The 23753-nt window shown below is 41.4% G+C and overlaps 1 protein-coding gene across 1 annotated transcript; it reads left to right on the top strand.

Moving 5' to 3' along the window:
* The first annotated feature begins 1998 nt into the window (after positions 1 to 1998).
* On the top strand, positions 1999 to 6729 carry LOC147635975 (putative pentatricopeptide repeat-containing protein At3g01580). Its single transcript, XM_086801402.1, has 2 exons — positions 1999 to 2812; positions 2916 to 6729. The coding sequence occupies exon 2, from the start codon at positions 2966 to 2968 to the stop codon at positions 5483 to 5485; it is 2520 nt and encodes an 839-aa protein (XP_086657528.1). The 5' UTR covers positions 1999 to 2812; positions 2916 to 2965; the 3' UTR covers positions 5486 to 6729.
* The last annotated feature ends 17024 nt before the right edge of the window (positions 6730 to 23753 follow it).

The raw sequence follows: 23753 nt of genomic DNA, 5'->3' as shown, positions 1-23753 counted from the left end.
CCTTAAAGTATGTTATTTGATGGATGTCCACAAGAACCCACAAGAATAACTCTACAATTGTTAATTAGAAAACACTATCATTTGATGTTATTTCCCTAAGGGATTAGGGAAATGTTAGCATGTTGGAAAGAATAGTTGGATTTACATTAGAAAACAACTCTACAGTTGTTACATTAGAAAACACTATCATTTGATGTTATTTCCCTAAGGGATTAGGGAAATGTTAGCATGTTGGAAAGAGTAGTTAGATTTACAATGTATGAAACATGGAGATGCACACATTTTGTGTACATATGTACGATTCAAAGGGTTGATCCTTTAAAACACCAATTAAATGACATGAAAAGTGTTAGATCTCCATGGTTATTATCATTTCCTTTAAAATGCATTTTGTGTACATATGTACGATTCAAACAGTTAATCCATTATTAAAAGCTCAATTAAATGATGTCAGAAGTGTCAAATCTTAATGTTAATCGTCATTTCCATCGACAAATCTCTTCCTTGATTTCCATATTCTTTCCATAAGAATGTGATACGTGTACACTCATTCATAGAGGTTCATCATAAGGCAAAGTATCTCTAATGATCACACTTTGAGCTGTTTCTTTTCATCAAGTTAGATTGCCCTCTTCCATGCCTATCATGAGTTATTGTCCAGTTGCATGTCCCCTTGCATGGTGTGTGGCTCTTCAAAGCCTTTGGCCTTCAATTAAACATTGAATATGATCTTTCTAAATGTAGCAAGTTCTAGCAATAGATCAAAGTTGATAATTGGTTAAATCTTGCAAAAGAATTATCTTCTCCTTTTCATAGCTTCTCAACAATTTGATGTCTCCATCAAGATTAAGGGGGTCATTTGAAAGTTTGAATAAGGATCATCTTCCTACTAAATTTAGACAGCTTTAGGGGATATGGGTAGTGAGCATGGTGTTGGATGTGAGAACCCTACAACCTACTGAATTTAGAGAGATTTAGAGGATATGTGTAGTGAGCATGGTGTTGGATGTAAGAAATCTCTACAACAATGCTTCTTACCCACATCTCCATTCGAGGTCCCAGATCTAAAGTTACAAGCCTTGAAAGTCCCATGGGGTAGAGACTACATGGCATGAGGTGCTTCTGCCAGTTATTTTTAAAGGCGTTGAAAACCCCTTTTTTGCAAGGTGGGACATAGAATTAGTGAAATCCTTTCGGACCTTGATTTTAGAACTGAATCAAACAATTCAAAACCCTTCCTGGGTTCAAAAACCTATCAAGAAATACAAGCCATAATTCCCATCAAAACCCTAATTGCTTTAAAATATTGTTATCAAACCTTAAACCATAAAACTTATACCCTAAATGGTACCATTACTTAGGTTCTTAGCCAAAGCTTTGAACCACAAAAATAAAAGATCCCAAATCTTAATTATCACGAATTCTATATTGATTTCCCCTCCCCCCCCGTACGTAGCAAAAACTTGAGTGCCCACCCAAAGGCAGCTTGGTCTCCCACTTAAAGACAATACAATTATGGTCGCAAATGTCCGAGGAGCCTATGGGGATTTAAACTTGGGAGGACCACAAACACAAACTAACACTGCCAATCCTATATTGAATTAGCCCTTAATTATTGACAAATCTTAATTCATGTCATTGTTGATCAACTTAAAATAGTGGAAAAGATGCTACAAGATGGTAACTCTAAATCACTAAGATGACATGTGGCAGCTTCGTGAAACTGCTCCATCGAGATAGAGAAGGATAACTCATTAAATCAATCTGTTTCCAATACAAGTATGGACACTAAATGCTGATTTTATAGCTAAAATAATAATGCAGTAAACTTCATTCCTTAAAATATGGGTCTCCTGGATCCCTTAATGATTGTCCCCCAATGGGACGACATATTATGAATCAGGAGGGATCTAAGGCTGAAAAGAGGCGTCGCGATCTTACCCAATCTAGACCGTCGGATTCCTGATCGCGATGCCTCTTTCCAACCATAGATCCCTCCTGATTCACGAGGACTGTCCCGCAGACTGAACAATGTGGGGATGAACAATTTGTCCCCACAGTGCAGTTGGCAAATGGGTGTGAACATGCCTGGCCGTCCGGGCTGAAAGCGGGAAGTGGCGGGCTGTCTGTGTGAAAGCCGTGAAGGCCTATGTAGTAGACGACACTGTTTCAGCTGGAAGCAGCATGGAGGAAGAGCTCACAGACATGGACATGCAGGGGGCAGTTTCAGATCACCAATTTAGCAGCAAAGATACGGGGGGAGGCGGTAGGAGGAGTGATGGCGAGTCGTCCACAACAACGACGCGCATCAGCGCTGGCAGAAGCTGCGACACAACCCCAGCAAAAAAGAAGAAGAAGCCCTCAACAGGAGGATCTCTTCACAAGCCCTCCACAGTGGTTGGACAACATCAAGGCCTCCAAGGAGGCCCTCTGGGTACCCAAAAACAACAACCGGCACAACCCCCCGTGGCTGGATGATTCTCAGCCACTCACCGGTGGTGGTGGTGACCATCATCGCCATGATATTTGCCCCCCACAGCAGCAGCACCAAGGAGGGGATGGCTCCCCCTCTTCTCCTACTCCTTCCTGCATTGAAGTTGGGGATTCATGCCATGATGAGCTTCTCATTCAAGCCCTGTGTGAAAAAGGACATCTGGATCGGGCCCTGGATGTCCTCTCTCACATGCTCGCACCGCCCTCCCCCAGCACCTACACATCCCTCCTTAAGGCTTGCAACAAGAGCAAGGCCCTCCCTCGAGCCAAGCGAATCCATGACCATCTCGCCCGACACAGTGTCCCGCTGACTGGCTTGGTGGGTAACTACTTGGTAGTGACGCTGGCGAAGTGTGGTGACATTGAAAATGCTTCCCATATATTTTTGAGATTGTCGCACCGTTCTGTTTTTTCCTGGACAGCCATAATCTCTGCTTATGTGGACTGTGGCCGTGGGCGAGAAGCGCTTGAAATGCATCAATGTATGCAAGCTGACGGTATCGCACCAGACAACTTTGCCTTTGCCAGCCTCTTCAAAGCTTGTGGTAGTGTGGTGGACCTAGAACAAGGCAAGAAATTACATGCCGAGGCTTGCAAGAAAAGTTGTATCTCAGATGTCTTTGTCAACAATACCCTGGTCACTATGTATGGCAAGTGTGGGGCCATTTCAGAAGCAGAACATGTCTTTGTTAGACTATATCGACGCGATGTAGTATCATGGAATGCAATGCTCTCAGCATATCTGGAGCAGGGCCAAGGACAAAAGGCTTTGCTTTTTTATAGACAAATGCAAGATGAAGGTGTGTGTCCAGATAAGCACACTCTTGTGTTTGCCCTTCAGGCATGCGGCATCTTTACAGAGAACCAAGAAGCTCTTGCTGTGCAAGGACAACCGACCAACGTGATGTGTTTAGAAATCGGACAAGCATTAAATGCTGATGCCCGGACAGTTGACTTTGCGGCCGATGTTTTTGTTGGTACTGCCCTTTTGAGTATGTATGGCAAGTGTGGAGCAATTCTTGAAGCAGAATGTACATTTCATTTACTGTCTGAACGTGACATGGTTGCATGGAATGCTATTCTCTCAGTATATATTGAACAGGGTGAAGGAGCAAAGGCTCTACAGTTGTACGTACATATGCAAAAGGAAGGAACAGGTTCACACCAGATGACCCTCATGTCTGCCCTTCAAGCATGTGGCATTCTTGCAGGGAAGGAAGAAGCTCTTGCTGTGGAAGGACAAGCAATCAAGGTGGTCTCTCTAGAAATTGGAAAGGCATTGCATGCCGATGCCAATAGGAAAGGCTTTGCAGCCAATGGCTTTGTTGGCAACACCCTTGTGAGTATGTATGTCAAGTGTGGTGCGATCGTGGAAGCGGAGGATGCCTTCTGTGCATTATCTCAACACGATGTTGTGTCATGCAATGTGATGCTCTCAGCATATATTGAGCAGGGCCAAGGAGAGAAAGCTTTACAGTTTTACAGACAGATCCTAGATGAAGGCATGAATCCAGACCTTTGTATGCTCATCTCTGCTGTTCGGGCATGTGGCACCTTTGCTGAGAGAGGAGAAGCCCTTGTTGTGGAGGGACGAGCAACCAAGGTAGCACCACTAGAAATTGGGCAGGCATTATATGCTGATGCCCGCAAGAAGGTGTTTGCATCAAATGTCTTTCTTAATACCACACTTTTGAGTATGTATGGGAAGTGTGGTGCCATTGGCAAAGCAGAGTATGTGATCAGTGCATTGTTGCAACGTGACACTGTGTCATGGAATGCAATGCTTTCAGCATATACTGAGCATGGTCAAGGAGAGAAGGCTTTACAGGTGTACAAACAGATGCTAGAGGAAGGCATCATTCCGGACCAGCTCACACTTGCTTGTGCCCTTCAGGCATGTGGCAGTCTTGCAGAGAAGGAAGAATCTCTTGTTGTGCAGGAGAGATCAACCAAACTGATGTGTCTGGAAATCGGGCAGGCACTCCATGCAGACGCAGGCAGGATGGGCTATGCATTAGACACCCTTGTTGGTACTGCCCTTCTTAGTATGTATGGGAAGTGTGGCGCTGTTGTGGAAGCAGAGGATGTGTTTCGTGCATTGTCTCATCGTGACATTGTGACATGGAATGCAATACTGTCTGTATTTGTTGAACATGGCCAAGGAGAGAAGGCTCTACGGTTGTACCAAGACATGCAAAAGCAGGGGGTCACTTTGAATGATGCTACACTTATTTGCATCCTGCATGCCTGCAGTGAAACAGGAGGCTTGGAGGTATGTAAACAGCTTCACTTCTACATTGTATCTGCTGGGTATGGTCAAATGCCCTCCATTGTAGCTACTCTAATTCATGCTTATGGGAGTTGTGCAAGCACCAAAGATGCACAGTTGTTATTTGATGCTCTTGCTGAGCCTGATCTTGTGGCATGGACTGCATGCTTTGCTGGTCATGCAGGAGAAGGGAATTCTGTAGCATGCATGCATGTGTTTGAGAAATTGAAATTGGCAGGTATTAAGCTGGATGAAGTAATGTTCACTTCTGTTCTCTCAGCTTGCAGTCATACAGGCCTTGTTCTTGAAGGTCTCGAGTACTTTGAGTCTATGAGGAGGGATCATGGATTAACTCGAAACTTGAAGCATTATGGCATCATGGTAGAACTCCTTGGGCGTGCAGGCGACTTCAAGAGGATAAATAACCTCTTGGGCAGAATGCCAATGCAGGCTGATTTGACCATTTGGTTGTCCTTGCTGGGTGCATGTCATACACACAGCAATTTAGAGCTGGCAAAACAGGCTTTTGATCATGCATCAAATCTTCAACCGATGCAGGCTACTGTGTATGTTATGATGGCAAACATTTTTGTGGAAGCTGGGCTGCTGGAGTGTGCAGCTGAGGTGGATAACAAGAAGCAGGCAGGTGCATGGAGCAACCCTGGCCAGAGTTGGATGGAGAATAATCCGGAAGTACACTCATTTGTTGTGGATCAGAAATAGCCACAAGGAGAACATATGTATCTACGTGCTACATGAGGTTAGTGTGGAGCTTAAGGAGAAGGGTAACTCCCTTGCAGACAGCGGTAAGGCCTTTGTGTGGAATCTGGCCTTACCGCTTAACATACCAGATTCATATTAAGTGTTGTACGTAAAGATAGTGACAGCATACCAAGGGTGATATCTGTATTGCAAAATAGGGAGATTTAGTTATCAATGCCAATCCAATTCAATATTTCAGGGTCAGTAAATGAGTTGGAGAGCTCCTTGCTTTGAATGCACAGCATGGTGCAGCAAAAGGCCATCTGCATGAAGGTCTCCACCCCTCTTACCCACCAAAAAAAAGGTTAGGCCCATCAAAGTGAGCATTTATAGGACCATCTACAAAAGCTGTAACATGCATGTGATAAAGGCTGCCAAACCCAAGGCCTCTGCTACCACAAACCTCATATGATGAATGCCCTTCATTCCCTCGTGCAGTGGCTAGAAACCATGCATAGCGCGATCACACAAGTTGTGCCGAGCATGTGAGATAAACTTTGGTAAAGCATCAAATCCTACAGAAAGCATGCAAAGCACAATCACACATGTGCTGACATGCATGTGAGAAACTCCGCCAAACCATCTATGCAACAGCTGCGGCCAAAAGCATACATAGTGCCATCATCAAAAACACATTGCATCATGCATGTGAGATACTCTACCAAACTATCAACATACAGCCATTGCCTTCTTCACACTAGAATGCAAACTCAGCTGTGTCCCTCTACCTCCTCTACTACCCATATCCAAGCAAGGAGGGCGGACCGGATAAATAACTGGCTTGAAGACTATGTTGAAGAGCCAGCATTGGAGGCATGGGAGGAGAGATCTCTGCACGCCTGTAGTGGCCTCATTCCGTCCTCCCTAATGACTTGGCCTTGAGGGGAATCATCAAATTTCGTGGTCAGCCACCATCTACAATGGTTTGGTTATAGGGGTGGGGCATCAGGATGGAGTTGTTGTAGAGATGTACCTGGTTGAATGTCAAGCAAGTTTCAAACTACTTAGCACCTAATCTTTGTTTATTCTTGAGTGTTACAAGTTAGAAATACATATCCCTTCTTGGTGTTTTGAGGAGCAAAACACCACAAAAGTGGGATATTCCTCATGATACTGTAGCCTAGGTAGTCCACTGAAGTATGCATTTCAGTATAAGGTCTATTGGGACCCATTACACATTACACAGAATGAAGCAACATTGTCAGCGAGATCTTTGCAAAATAATTTGGTTGGCCATGATGTTTTACTAAGGCTGATATCACACTATGCAAAATGAATGTGCATTGCAACGAACTTGCGGTTATGGGAGTAGCTTTTGTTGTTGGTCATGCAGTGTAAGAAATGTGAAGGTTCAAGTACAGCAAACCAGGGGTAGATTTGAACCTGGTACCTCCAGTTTGGGAGGTATGGGGCTTGAATGTCAAATTTGTCTAAATTGTGGGGGTCCTTCCTACATCAAAACAGATCTCTTCTATCTATTTTAAGCATCCCATCAATGACAAAATGAAAAGATTGAATCTTGGTTTGAGTCACACTATCAGACGTTATGCGTTTCAATAACTTTGTGAATAACCTACATTATTAGAAAAATGATTCAAACATTAGGATCTTCATACATTGGAGCTATTCTTTGGTCATGGGCTGCACTGTTGTAGCTTCTATGTATGCAAATTTATAACACATGCATGTGATGCATTTGCAGCTCTCATCAAAAAAAATTTATAGCATTTTTCAGCATGAAAAGAGATTTTTGGTGTGCAAGTCGTGAATTCTACTACAATAATATGTATGCACAATCCTTGCACGATTTGGTTCCAAAAAAGTGTAATTTTATAAAATTCTAACCCTCCAAGTATGGTGGAGATTCTAGGAAAGTGTTTGTATTTCACAAAAGTGTTGCATTGGAAGAGTCCATTTTCATACGTTGAAGGAAATTGATTTTTGAAACACTATCCTTGTCCATGCATTGGTTCAACATTCTCAATTGCAATGAATATATCAAGTAGAAGCACTCTTGTTCTCTCTTTCTATAAAGAGAATGCGAGGGAGAGGCAGAGCTTGAGTTCCTTCCAAGCAAACATACACACAAGAGAGAGATAAATGGTTGAATTTTCTTCATTCTTCTTCTCTTTTTTACAACCATTAACATAAAGAGATAAGAGTATATACTATAAGGGAAAGTACTCTTCTACTATAACATATAATCATTGGTCCATAGTGACAGTCTCTAGAATGGCTGTCACACAGCCTGTCATCCCACTGGCCGCATATCTCCCATGATCTCACCAACCATGCCAGTGGTGTAAGTGTGGGGCCTATCCCCCAGGCGGGTCATCAGTGGCCACTGCCTCACTAGACGAGCTTGATATCTCAACACTCCCCCTCGAGCTCAACTCTATCTCACGTACACCAAGTGAAGCCCTAAATCTGCGGAGCTTCTCTGTACCCAATGCTTTGGTGAAGATGTCAGCTACCTGATTCTCTGTGTGCTGACATAAACAAGGTCAAGGTCTCCTGCTAAGACCTTCTCTCTGACGAAGTGGTAGTGGATCTCTATGTGCTTCGTACGAGCATGAAAGATTGGGTTCCTGCCCAACTGTATACTGCTAATGTTGTCACAGAAAATGACAACTTGTCTATCCACTGATAGACCCAAATCTGCAAGTAGCTTTCTTAACCAAGCTACCTCACATGCTGCCATAGCAGCTCCTCTGTACTCGGCCTCTGTACTCGATAGAGCAACCGTAGGCTGCTTCTTGCTGCTCCAAGTCACAGCAGCACTCCCCAAAGAAAACATGAATCCACTGGTAGATCTTCTATCTGAGATACTACCAGTCCAATCAGCATCTGTGTACCCATGTACACATATCTCTGTCCCAGTCTCATAGAATAGTCCACAATGCAAAGTAGACTTCATATACCTTAGTATGCGTCTCACTGCATCCAAATGCGGTTTCCGTGGAACCTGCATAAACTGACTCACCAACCCAACAACATAGCTCAAATCTGGTCTGGTGATCGTCATGTAGATCAAACTTCCTACTATGGGCCTATACATAGTAGGATCCTCCAAGATCTCTCCTGAATCTGCACTCAACTTGCCATTCTGATCCAATGGCACAGAAATAGGCTTACAGCCTGTCATACCATACTTGGACAACATGTCCAAGCCATACTGTCTCTGCAGTAATCCAATACCATGTGGTGACCTAATCACCTCAATGCCCAAGAAATATCTGAGCTCTCCCAGATCCTTCATCTCAAACTTCTGTCTTAGCAAGATCTTTACATCAAAGATCTCTGCATCATGGTCCCCCGTAATGATCAAGTCATCTACATAGATGACAACAAGCACAACCCCTCTATCACCATGTCTCACATACAGCGAGAAATCTGCATTGGCTACATGAAAGCCAATAGTGACAAGATATTCAGAAATCTTGTCAGACCATGCTCTTGGTGCTTACTTTAAGCCATACAAGGCTTTCTTCAACCTGCAAACATGCTCGGGGTGACCCACATCCTCATAACCAGGTGGCTGCAACATATACACCTCTTCTTGCAAATCCCCATGCAAGAATGCATTCTTTACATCCATCTGATGTAAGGACCATTGCTTTGACGCAGCCATTGCTATCACAACTCTCACCGTTGCCATCTTGGCAACTGGGCTGAAAGTTTTCTCATAATCAATCCCATATGTTTGCGCATATCCTTTGGCTACCAATCTAGCCTTGTACCTGTTTATGCTTCCATCACTGTTATGTTTAACTTTGTACACCCACTTGCATCCAATGGCTTTCTTGCCTTCAGGCAATTGCACTAAATCCCAAGTTTCATTTCCATATAGTGCATCCATCTCCTCATCCATAGCTTTCTCCCAACACACATTTCCAACAGCCTCATCAATGCATGTGGGCTCTACAACCTGCACAACCTTTGCCATATATGCATAGTGATGTGCCACATAACCATCATATGTAAATCTCTGCACAGGGTTCTTCACTCTCCCTGATCTTCGCAGCTTTTCATTCATGGCTTCCATAGCCTTCTTTACATCAGGTGTTCTCATAGCTGGGATCCCAAGCTCCTCATCAAGGCTCATATCTGAGCCACTAGATTCTCCATCAACATGAGAATGCCCTGCAGAAATGTCAGGCATACCAAGGGGCTCAACCACTTTCTCTTTTCCTTTACGTGATGTACTAATCACATTCGCAGGACTCGTATTATGACGCAGCCTGCCACTCCATGGTCTATCAACAGACCCACTAGATGAGGACTCTCCTGGTCCACTTAAAGACTGTGATTGCTGACCTGCATTCTGTGCAACCACACTTCCACTCACATCAGCCCCAACAGCTTCTTTTTCAGCAGCATACCAGCTGCTCATCTCATCAAAGACAACATCCCTGCTTACCCTCAACTCACGTGTAGCAGGGTTATAACACCTGTATCCCTTTTGCTCAAGGGAATATCCAATAAACACACATTTTTCAGCTTTCGGATCCAGCTTAGTTCTCAGCTCATCTGGCACATGCACATATGCAATGCATCCACAAAGACTTTCAGATGAGACAAATCTGGTTTTCTGCCAGTAAACCTCTCCTCTGGAGTTACATCATGTATGGCTGCAGTTGGAGTCCTGTTCATGATGTATACTGCTGTAGAAACAGTCTCAGCCCAATAGCAATGCGGCATATTCTTCTCTTCCATCAATGCTCGCGCAATCTCAGCAATGTGCCTGTTTTTCCGCTCAGCAACTCCATTTTGCTGCGGAGTGTATCTGCATGTAAACTGTCTCCGAATACCATTCTTCTTCAAAAATTCAAAGAATTCATTGGAGAAGTACTCTCCCCCTCCATCTGACCTTAGGCACTTTACATATTTCCCTGTTTTCTTTTCAACTAAAACTCTGAAATTCTGAAAGTGAGTGAACACCTCACTCTTCTCCTTCATGAAATATACCCATACTTTCCTTGTGTGGTCATCAATGAAAGTCACATAATACCTGCAGCCTCCCATAGATATGGTCTTCGTAGGACCCCATACATCTGAATGCACAACATCTAGTGCATTTCTGCTCACATATCTGTTACGTGGAAACACATGGTTTGTTTGCTTCCCAAATTGGCATGCATCACATATTTTCTGCATACCTTCCACTTTAAATTTTGGCAGCCCTGTCACAATTCCTTTTGTCTGCATAGACTTCAATCTCTGCACATTTACATGTCCAATCCTTTTATGCCAAATGTCTGTGTCTGTAACAATTCTTGAACCATTTGCAAACATCGCAGCACTCATTTCAAGCATGTCTACATTTAATGTAAACATTCTGCCCACTCTGTTGCCTTTTGCAACCAACCTGCACTTGTGTTTGAAATCTTCAACATAACACCCATCAGGGTTAAACCGAACCTGCAAACCCTGCTCAATCATCTGGCCAACTGAAACCAGATTCTTTGTTATGTTTGGTACATGAAGTACATCTGCAAGGTACTTCACTTTGCCATCCTGCATAGACAATGGCACATCTCCAACGTGGGCAATTGGATGAGCAGTGTCATTCCCTGTTTCCACAAAACCTCGTCTTTCCGGGTTTTTCATCTCCTTGAACCACTTCCCATGACTTGTCATGTGGTTTGAAGCACTAGAATCCACATACCATACATTATCTTTTTGTGCTGCATCAACATTTTCAGACATGGCATTCACGACATGCTGCATAACGAACAACCTTTCATTATCCTCATTATTTCTGCTTGAGGATGCATAGTTGTTTTGCTGCACTTTTCCATTTTGCATGTCAGCCTGCTTCTTATAACATTCTATCTGCACATGTCCAGGCTTATCACAATAATAGCATTCACGTGCATCATTATACTGTCTTTGCCAATTTCCACGGCCTCTTTGACTCCCCCTGCCTCTGAATTTGCCTCTTCCACCTGCGTGTTGTTGTTGTTGTTGTTGATTCTGGGAATGTTGTTGTTGTTGTTGTTGTTGCTGCTGACCATAATTCTGATTACGTGTTCGGCCACCTCCTTGACCGCATCCACGGCCTCCTCTACCTCGTCCTCTTCCTGAACTCGTGTAGAAGGCCTGTTGCTCTGAACTGTTTTTGCTTTGTGAAGACTGTTGGTCTTCACCCAAGCTCTTCTCTTCGATAATTAGCATAGACACCAAATCTGTAAAGTTGGGAATGTTTTCCCGAGTCTGAATAGACGTCTTGAATGCCTTGTATTGTGGCCCGAGACCACGTAGATAGACTTCCACCTTGTCATCATCATCTACTGACACACCAATAGATGCAAGGGATTCCACAATACCCTTTATCTTCAGCGCATAGTCATTCACAGACATGCTCTTTTTCTCCACAGTATGAAGTTCATTGTTCAACTGTATCTTGCGTGCCTTGGTATTTGTTTCATAAAGCTTTACCAAGGTGTCCCACGCCTCCTTGGGGGACTTGGCATCTTGAATGTGCCCAATCATGGTGTCCTGTATACTAATGGATAGCCAATACATAACCTTCCTGGCTCCTTGGTTCCAGTCTTTAAACTCTTTCACATCTGCAGCAGTCGGATTTATATCCGGTATCTCCGGTGCCTCTTCATGCTCACCTTCTATGTAGTCCCAATAGCCTTTTCCCATCAGGAAATTCGTCAACCTGAACCTCCAAGCATGGAAGTTATTCTTATCCAGCTTCTCAGCCACAATATGTGTTATGCCATCATTAGACATCTTGCCAAACACACAATTTTACCAGAAACTGCACTCTGGTTTTTTTCTGCACAACTGCTATATTTTCTGCAGCGGTACTGTAGTACTCTCAAATGTCACAACCAGTGACTTCAATGTGCATACATACACCCAATGGCAACTGTAGACCTCTTTGCAGCACCCACAGTGTCTGCACAGTCAATCTGTCTTCCTGCAGTTCTTAATACAGAGTTCTGCAGAGAATCGATGACTTACCCGCAGTGCTCGAAATCGCCTGCTTTCTAAAAAACGGAGGTCCAGACGTGCCCGAAACCCGTTTTCGGCCCAGAAAATGTTGTCCGATAGTCCGATAGGACAGTATAGTTGCCCTATAGCTTTACTCTTGCGAAGAAAGCTCCTCAACCAGAGATCGTTGCCGGTGCCTCCCGTAGAGCTCCCGACAAGGGTGTAGTCACCAACACAAATAGGGAAGAGTAGTTGAAGCTCTTACCCTCGTATCGCTTCCTATGATTCTCTTGCTTGCAGCTCAGCCCTTAGCACGAACCAGGCTCTGATACCATGAAAAGATGCAGGGGGGAAGAGAGCTTGAGCTCTTGCAAGCACACACACACACACACACTCACAAAACCCTAATAGAGAACACACAAGGTGAGAGGCTGAAAATCTTCTTCTTCTCTACTCAACACTCAACACACCATATACAAGATTAAGAGTACTCATAATATGAAAGGTACTCAACCAATACATACACGGGTTCTCTATAGTGTGAACCCGACTAAATGAGTTGGCGCTATAACTATGCCAGTCTAGAATGGCTGTCACACAGCCTATCATCCCACTGGCCGCATATCTCCCATGATCTCACCAACCATGCCAGTGGTGTAAGTGTGGGGCCTATCCCCCAGGCGGGTCATCAGTGGCCACCACCTCACTAGACGAGCTCGATATCTCAACAAGTAATAATGCACCTCAATGTGCTAATAACCTAGTATGGTATATTGGGTTATTAGCCAAGTATATGCTACTCATGTTATTACAATAAATAACAACGGTCCTATCCATACAGGCTCGTCCATATTACCAAGTAGCTTCTTAAACCAAGCTGCCATAGCACACAATGGTTTGTCCATAGTGTGAACCCGACTATATGAGCTAGTGCTATAACTATGCTATATTTCTCCTCTACTATAAGGAAAAATACTCTCATGTTATAACATATAATGGTTAGTTCATAGTGTGAACCCGATTATATGAGCTCACACTATAACTATGCCCTACTCTAGTAATCCAAATATGATAGTAACATATCAACCATAAATTTACCAACCATCCAGTGGCATAAGTGCGGAAGCTATCACCTAGGTAGGTTATCAATGTCCACAGCACTAGTTAAGCTCGATATCTCAGCACTCCCCCTCGAGCTCAACTCTACACACTTAACTCTAAGTAAGCTCCTACACTTGTGGAGCTTCCATGTGCCCAACACCTTCGTGAAGATGTCAGCCACCTATTCCTCTATGCTAACATATACCAAATCTATAACTAGAACCTTCTCCCACACACAAAGTAATAATACATCTCAATGTGCTTCGTCCTAGTATGGTATACTGGGTTATTAGCCAAGTATATGCTGCTCATGTTGTTACAATAAATAATAATGGCCCTATCCACAACGGGTCCACCCATATCACCAAAAGTCGCTTTTGAAACCAAGCTACCTCACAAGCTATCGTAGTAGTGCCCCTGTACTTTGCCTTTGTACTCAACAAGAAAACTGTCGGCTATTTCTTGCTATTCCAACTCACAGATCACTCCTAAAAGAAAACATAAAGCCACTCGTAGATCTCTTATCTGTAACACTATCAACCCAATCAACATCTGTGTACCTATGTAGCTGTATCTCTGTGCTAGCCTCACAGAAAAGTCCACGATCAATTGACTTTATGTACATACAAATTTGGGATCTTTGGGAGTCTGTATAAGCTAATTCATAAGTCCAACAACATAGCTCAAATCTCGCCTAATAATAGTTATGCAGATCAAATTACCCACTATGCACCTGTACATAGTGGAGTCCTTCAAAAACTCACTTGTATCTGTGGAAAGCTTTGAGCTCTACTCTAATGGCACTCAAATGGGCTTATAGCATGCCATACTATACTTGGTTAACATATCCAAGCCATACTGTCTCTATAAATAACAAAATGCCATAAGGGAATCTCACCATCTCTATACCCAAGAAATATGCTTCAAAAACATCCTGACATCATGTATGTCAGCATTACTATCACTACTAATAATCAATAAATGACTAATAGCATGATCCCTCTATTTGTCTTTTTCACATAAAGTGAAAAATTTGCATTGGATATCTATCCAATGATAACAAGATACTTCTTGATCTTGTTTAATCATGCTCTAGGTGCCTACATCAAGCATATAAGCCTTTGCGTAACCTGTACACTCAAAATTTAGTTGTGCATCACGCTCATGCACTAGTGGTTGCATTATGTATACTTCTTCTTACAAATCATCATGCAAGAAAGTACACAAAATATGGATATGCATCACTCTCATACACTAGTGGTTGCATTATGTACACTTCTTCTTACAAATCACCATGTAAGAAAGCATTCTTTACATCCATCTGATGTAAAGACTAACTCTTCACTCTATAGCCATAACAATAATAGCTCTCACAGTTTTGCCATTCCTATAATCAGGCTAAATGTCTCCTCATAGTCAATCCCATAGGTCTGTGCATAGCCCTTGGCAACCAATGTTGCCTTATACTTGCTCACATTGATCCATCTGAGTTATGCTTGACCTTATATACCCACGTACATCTAATTACCTTCTTTTCCTTAAACAAGGTACTAACTCCCATGTTGTATTTGTATCTAATGCTGCCATCTCCTCATCCCCATGGCATCTTTCCATTTTTTATTTTCGAGTGCTTGCTCAATATAAGTGGGCTCCAACTCCTATATTACTTTAACCATATAAGCATAATGATGCGTTGTATATCCATTATATCTTAACTTGTTAGCAACAACAGGGTATCTAACCCTCGTAGACCTGTGTATAGCTGGATTACTACTAGGTTTCCTTAAAATAACCTTGGTTCTCCTTGCACTAGGAGTAACAACTTATGGAATGCCAAGCTCCTCATCAAGGCTTTGTCGGAGCCACTAAAGTCACCATCCACATATTAGGTACAAAAGGTTGATCTACGTTTTCCTTCCCTTTATATGATACATGTGTACTTACATCTATCCTGAACCTACTTGGGATCCACTATTAGAGGACTCTCAAGACCCACTAAGCACATGTGATTTGTTGCTCTCTACATGTGGGGCAACAATCATTACTTCTTACATCTACATCTTTTGTTGCCTTCTGGTGCATACCAGCTACTCATCTCATTAAAGGCACATCCCTGCTTACTTGCATCTCACGAGAGTGGTAGGGTTATAACATCTGTAACCTTTCTACTCCAAAGCATAACTGATAAAGATGTATTTCTTTGCCTTTGGATTCAACTTTGTTCTCACTTCGTCAGGAACATGCATATATGTAATACATCCAAACACTTTTAAGTGAGACGTATTTGGTTGTATGCCTATGTTATGAGACTAACGGGTAACACTAAAAGATAAGATATACCATCAAGAGGTATAACTCCAATCCAATAGCATGTAGCTATAGTGTGAAGTGGTAAGTGAGTAGATATGATCCTCTACACAAGAGAGTATAACATAACCATGCCTCAAGCCCTCAAGCCTCCCTTGAGTGTGCCCCATGCCCCTATTATATAGGAGGGCCCTCAAGTGACTCTTGACTCTCCATTTCCCATGTGTGACCCTTGGATGCATGACCCTAACCTTAACCCTTAAGGTTAGTCCTAACCCATGCTCCACTAGATCTTGTTCCCATGCTCCCATGCTCACAAGCCTAATGTGGGTTAGCCTCCTAGTATATGCACACATAATGTGCATATAACATACTTTCCCTCTCTCAAAACATTGCACTCTTGCAATGAAAAGAAGAAGAACTGCACTGAACAATCTCAAGCGACTCCCAAGTCGAATCCTCTATTTTCCTATCTTTCCACCTAATTTTAACCTCAAGGATTAGTCAACTACAAAGTTTCCTTTCCCTGAATTCAAGTACCTTATCAAGGTCTTGTGGAACATAGGATAAATCTTTGACTTCAATGAGTTCTTGAGGAGTAACTGTGTTATCCTCACCTCACAGTTTCTCTTTCAATCTACTGACATGAAAGATTGGATGAAATCTAACATGTGGAGGCAATTTTAATTCATATGCAACCGTGCCAATTCGATGTATAGCTCGAAATGGACCATAATATCTAGGAGATAAATTCAAGCATTTTTCTATTGACAAAGTCTAAGAATCTTTAGGATCATTAAAATAAACCAACGCTCTTGGCTCAAAAGACTGAGATGAGCGTCCCCTATCAGTGTAAAACCGTGCCTTATCTTGAGTACTCCTGATAGAATCCCAAGCTTCGGTCAACATTTCTTACATAATATCACGCAAGAAATCCCTCGATGCATCAATGTCCTTAATTAAGATTGACATCAATAGGTGCCCTGGGTTGATACCCATACATAAGCATGAACGGACTAAAACCAATAGTCGTATGTTTAAAACTGTTATAGGTAAATTCAATCATTGGAAGATATTTTTCCCAATATGACGATTTTCTAGAGACATATGCATGAAGCATATACTCTACAATCTGATTCATACACTCTGTTTGCCCACATCAGACTGCGGATGATAAGAGCAATTCACATTCAAAGTAACTTCCTCGTTGTAAACCATTCGGAATAAAGTAAGAAAACATGGCATTATAATAGCAGAAACCAGGGATTTATCGGCGCCCCCACATACCCACATCTGCACATGGAATAATCGACGTTTGAGTTATCCATATCAACATAGAGAGTCATCAACGTCTCGATGAGTCACATATGTTCATTCGTAAACATATCAGGTTGATTGTATAAATCACCTAAAGTACGGAACTAGAGAAAGAAATGCCAACAAAGGAAAAATCCAAATTTTCTTATTAATCCGAACAATAAGATAAACTTGTTTGAACTCTAAAGAAAGAGATTTCAACAAGTGAAAATGCCGACGAGATTACCCTTATCAAAACATGCAGGCTATAGATAAGAGAAGTTTATCTAGAGAATGCCCACACTATAACTTCTAGTGAATCTAGAAAATGAGATTGTCTTTGAATGTTGAGGTCAACATTGGGATGTATGGGTCTAGTGTGTTTCACACTCGATTATTTAACCTTCTTGCTCTAGTTGCTATGGTATTGGCCTTGTGTGGACTTTTGAGATTTTGCAAGTGAGCATTGACATAAGCATACATGTATGGGTCATGCATGAGATTGAAGTTTAATATTATGTGCTTTTAGCATGCAATTAGAAGCATAGATACGTTTAATTTTCTCATGCTTGCATCAAGTGTATGAAGGATGATTGGTCACATGTTTCAATACAGTTGACTAGTGGGTGTAAGAACACCAGTTAAGTAGTGATAATCAATAGTTAATGTTTTTTATGGAGTTAAGGGTGCACTACTGACACAGGATTGGAAAGTTATGGAGAAATTTCCCCTTACTCTCTTTATATATTGTGTCGACAAAGTTCAAGCTATTGGAGAGTTTAGTTAATGACTTGTTTTTCAAGTCTTTAATTTATGTCCAAGCAACTCATTTGAGTCATAGGTTAGTGTATATAAACCAATCACACTTGCAACACTGGTATTGTAAACCTATTATAATGTCACTATATGTAAACTAATCATATAAACATTTTGCAACACTTAGATTCTCTACATAGACTATCCTGCAACCAAATTTATGCTACAACATTGGGCATATACAGTAAAAATCGACACTTTCATAGATCCTTGTGAAAATATTACAGAACCAAAAAAGGAGGCATGAAACGTGCCCGAATCGGCCCAAAATGCACACAGTATGGTCTTCTACCTTCACCCAGAAGAATGTCTCAATCTAAGATAATGACTTCCTTGTCTGCATGTAGCTCTCATAGCTACCAAAGGTGTTGCTCCAAATGAAAGAGGGAAAGAGATGGAAATACCCTTACTTGTGTACCACTTCCTTGCTTGCCTTGTTCTTGCCTCTTTCTTGCCTCCTTGGCTCTCACACGAACCATAGCTCTAATACCATAAAGAGAACATGAGGGAGAGGGAGAACTTCAGTTCCTTTTGTAAGAAAACACACACAAGAGAGAGCAAGACACAAGAGAGAGATGGATGATTGAATTTTCTTCTATCTTCTTGTCTATGACCATTAACATAAAGAGAGAGATGGATGGTTGAATTATCTTCTATCTTCTTCTCTATGACCATTAACATAAAGAGATAAGAGTGCATAATTCTCTTCTTTACGACCATTAAAATAAAGAGATAAGAGTACATACTATAAGGGAAAGTACTCTCCTACTATAACATACAATGGCTATAGTGTGAACTTGACTATATGAGCTATCGCTATAACTATGCCATACTCTAGTAATCCAAATATGACTCACATAGCATCCATTGGCAACATATCAACCATAATCTAACCAACCATGCTAATGGCACAAGTGTGAAAGCTATCACCAGTGGATCATCAATGTTTAGAGCGCTAATTGAGCTTGATATCTCAACATTATAGGTTTGGCTTTATTGGTTCTTAAAATAAAGGCACTAGAGACAACTTTGTCAGCATCAGCCCCACCGCTTTCTTATTATCTTTCCCATTAATTGAAATAATAAACCAATTCAAAAATGATTTAAGGAAATCGTTCAAAAGATAAATCATTGGTATAATCCAACATTATTTGAGTATAGAGTCTAGAGAAATGGGATCAAGGGATAAAACACCAATGTATTGTGCCCTATACACCTTAACAAAATGTTGTAGTTGAACGCAAAAATAGGTTTCTCATAGGGATGGCACATTGTATGGCTAAAATTTGGGATATACCTCATGATTTTTGGCTAGAAGCAGTTATGTGTGCAACACATGTTTTGAACAGGCTTCCTACAAAGGCTTCGCATATACAGTTATGCCTTTTGAAGCTTGGAATGGCAAAAAGCCCTATGTGGCTCACTTACACATTTTTAGTTGTCTTGCTTATGTACTTGTGCCTGAGCAAATGAGTAGCAACCTTAAGGTTGTTAAATGTATTTTTGTGGGGTACAGCTGGAAAAGTAAAGGTTACCGTCTCTATCTTCCTACTACTACCAAAAGTAGATTCTTGTGAGAAGAGATGTTATATTTGTGGAAGATACAATTAAATCGTTGCTTTCATGTAAAAAACCACAAAATGTATGTTCTCATGACATATTCGACACTCTCCTTCAATTGTTCGATGTAGGACACATTGATGTAGATCATTTAGATACTCAAAGGAATGCTAAAAATCAAGCCACACATTGCAAATCATCATGTTTTTTAGCGCACAGATCAGCCTATTGATGAGGCAAATGTGGACAATGCAATTGATGAGGAAAGAAGAGAAATTGAGGAGTCAAAAAGTATGCTAAAATGGCTGGTGCAAACACTACGTGAGTAAATTGGCCACTCCTTTGCCTAGTAGAACACGTGTAGGTTCTCATCACGCATCTCATGCTCTTATTGCCGAGTTATGAAATGAGGAACATGTATCTGTATCTAGATTGAAGAAAGCTTTATATATAGTCTTAAAAGCAGGTTCCCAGAGCATTGTACAAAAAGATACATGTATACTTGGTTGCATAAGGTTTTTACAATAGCCCACCAACTGCTGCTGACAATACTCTCTACATATTAAGAGTACTAACGATGTTTTATTAGTCATTGTGTTAAATGTTGACGTAATGATGATCATATTTCAGCTTTTTTTATAGAGCTGATTTAGAGAATTCTTTTGAGATGTCATATCTTGGACCATTGCACTATTATTTGGGCATTAAGTTTTGGTAGCATAATGATGGCCCATTGTTATGCTACAAAGGAAATACATAGATGCATTATTGAAGAGGTTCAATCTTGGAGATTGTAAACCTGTGGCTACACCTGTGGAGATAGGTTTACATCTAAGTCTTGAAGATGCAGGTGACACTTTTGATGCTAGCTTATGCCAAGGAGCTATTGGATGCCTTATCTTTTTGTGTAACACGAGGCTTGACATTTAGTATGTGGTCTCAATATTGAGTAGACTTATGCATAGCCCAGGTAAAAAACATTGGTAGTTTGTAAAATGGGTATTTCGCTCACTAAAGGGCACTAAACACTTTGGATTATTTTATCCCAAGGGAGGTAAATCACAACTGCATGCATTTGCAGGCTGAGACTAGTGGGCTCGATGTTATGATAGACGAGTGTCCACAAATGGTTTTTGGTTTCACCTTGGTGATTCATGTATATCATAGCTTAGCAAGAAGCAACCCACGTGGCAACTTCTAGTTGTGAAGCTAAGTATAGGGCACCGTTTTTGGCTAAGGCACCTTATTGCTCATTTGGGTATTGGCAAGTCCTTGGCCACTACCATCTTCACTGGCAGTCATAGCGCTATGGTAGTTGCGAGGAATCCAATTTCTCATGCTCACACAAAGCACATTGTGGTGCACTATCATTATGTCAGGGAGAGATGCTCTGCAAGGGAAATCATCTTAGCTTATGTGCCAACACAGGACAACTTGGCAGATTTGTTCACGACCGACGAAGAAAGTTTGAAGCTTTTTGCAAAGCTTTTGCCAATGGGGACTATTATGGGCTCCCTATCACAATCCAAAGAGCCTGGCATATCTTTGTACTTCTAGTGCAAAGCTTTAAACTTACTTCCCTTTACCAATGGGGACTATTATGGGCTCCCTATCACAATCCAAAGAGCCTGGCATATCTTTGTACTTCTAGTGCCACCACTCACTCCTTGTTCTCATCATCACTCTAGGGGGTATTTGTAGCCATATTTGGTAGTGATGTGTGCGAACACACTAGGACCAACTGGGGCACTTTTCCCTCTTTAGGAGGTTTTTCCCTCCGTCCTAGTATACACCCATCTTGGGGTGTACTTATCATCTTTGTACAACACACATTCATTATCTATCTATCATCTCATTGCTTCCTTGAGCTTCTCCACTTTGTGTGTGTGTGTGTGTGTGTGTGTGTGTGTGTGTGTGTGTGTGTGCACGCATTCTTACAACCCTATTTCTAACACCATTCACGTAGGAGTTAAATAGAATACCATCCAATGGTTTAAGCCTTTATGAGCCAGATTTTGTGAACTATGAAATTTTCAAGGATCCTAAACTCAATAATTTCAGCTTTTGTTTTTTGTTAAGACTGTGTACATGAGTACTAGGTCACCCTCATTGAATCCCATTTGACCAAGTGGCTCAAACCATTTCTTTCTATGAATTTTCTCCGCACCCATTAGGAGACCCATAGCCTTGCTTCACCAATTACTCAAGTTGAGTTGATTTCTTTTAAAGTTCATAGCCCTTAAGCCTTGCACTTATTGTAACTTGGAGAGAGACGACATTATAAATTCCATAGGTATCATAGCTTTTAGTCCAAAAATTAGATAGAATGGGGTCATTCCTATCGTGGTTTTGTATATGGTTCTATAAGCCTGTAGAGTTGCTTGCAACTTTTATTCCTAGTCATTTCATTTCTCGTCTACTTATTGTTTCAAATTAGTGCATAGGATCTTGTTGGTGCTTTTGGCTTGTCCATTTTTCTTGTGGCTAGCAGTAGGCAAGTTGTTTAGGTCACTAAAACCATGTGAAAAGGCCATCTATGAGGTCTTGATTCACAAATTCATGTGGGACTCTTGCCCCAGTGGAGCCAGATAGAGCCCTATCACACAAATGTATAACCTCAACTAGGAGGAGGACAAAACGATGCAGGACTACATTGCTAGAACAACCAAGTATCTGCACATGACATGCAGCATCCACTATGAAAGAATGGATGTTATCACTCCATTAATTGATTTATGATTGCTCTTAAGATCAAGAGGCTTCACAACCATCTCTATAGGCCCGTGAAAGGCAATAGACCTAGTAGACAACCTGCAAGACAAGGATGCAGAAGTCATCTACCCAAACCAAGAGATATGTAGTTCTGTTTAGGATGAGAAACTTCCTCGTGAGAAAAGGATATTGGGAGTTTGTCTTTTTAAGATGAGAAGGAGCTGGAGCTTCTGGAAGAAAATGTCACTCCTCAACAGGCACGCACCTTTATGTCTTGGCATGAGAAAAAAGTAAGAAAAGTGATATACATGCTATTTGTTAGTGTGGTGGATACTATGATTGGCCATATATAGAATGAAAAGACACCTAAGGATACATGTGATACCTTGGTTAAGCTATATAGCACACGTATCAAAGGCAAGAAAGATGGAGTTGAGGGAAGAGCTGCATAATATGTAGAGGAATTAGATGAATACCAATGATACTCATTGAATGTGAAAGGTCTTACAGATGCCCTTGCCTCTATTAGAGCTCTAGTTGATAACAACTTGGTTCACATTAAAAGACTATGACTAGTTTTGGACATCTATCTGAACTTGCAAAAACTTCCCAACCTTAGAAGTCCTTATAGCCCTTCTAATCATTGAGAGGATATAAATGTTGGGATAAATCATCTTCCTAAAATATGCAGGAGCATGCCTTCTACATAGACACAGGTAGAGGTAGAGGTAAATCTTCATCTAGAGGATGAGGTGCAAGCCATTTTAGAAATAGAAATCATGGTTAGTACACAAACAAGAGGAAGAAGAGGCCACTCTAGAGGTAAGGGGAGCTAGAGAGGCCAAGGTAAATGGCAAATAAATTAAAGTGAAAATAGCATGGAGTGCTATTATTGTGGCAGACTAGGTCATATAGCAAAAAAGTGTTATAAAAAGCAGAATTACATCAAAAAGTGGGAAGTTGTAATGGAAACAAGGGAACTATGCATTCTCAAGCAAGCAAACCAAAGGAAGAAGTGAGCAACTTTTTGTGATGTAGCATATGCTTATGGGAGTAGAGAGGATCCTAAGGAAAAGAAAGAAAGAGCCTAACAACAACAAGAAGAAATTTTGGAACGGAAAAGAGAAAAAAGAGGAGTCCTCAATGTTAGAGTCTAAATAAGACACTTCTAATTTGAACTTTAGTTTAGAAAGAAGAGGAGTCCTCAGTGTAAGAGTCTAAAGAAGACACTTCTGACTCAAACTCCAATTCAAATTTGGACACCGAAGAAGAGTGAAAGCCCCAAAAGAAGAAAGATAAGAAGCATGCAATGGATGTTCATGAAAAACTGAAGGTTGTCCTAGCCAAGCTTGCCATAGGACATGCATGAAAGAATAAATTCCTAGATGGAGACTAGATGTATGGTGTGTACGGTGAAAGAATTAGGCTCACACTAAGGAGGAGTGCTAGCTCCCTTTTGCTCAATTGTGTGCCATCTACAAAAGAAGGC

Source organism: Cibotium barometz, chromosome 8 (genome assembly GCF_041138505.1).
Source record: "Cibotium barometz isolate CiBa-2024 chromosome 8, ASM4113850v1, whole genome shotgun sequence".
NCBI classification, from domain to species: Eukaryota; Viridiplantae; Streptophyta; class Polypodiopsida; order Cyatheales; family Cibotiaceae; genus Cibotium; species Cibotium barometz.
Note: the sequence above shows the minus strand (reverse complement) of the source record. Positions and strands in the feature narration are given on the sequence as shown.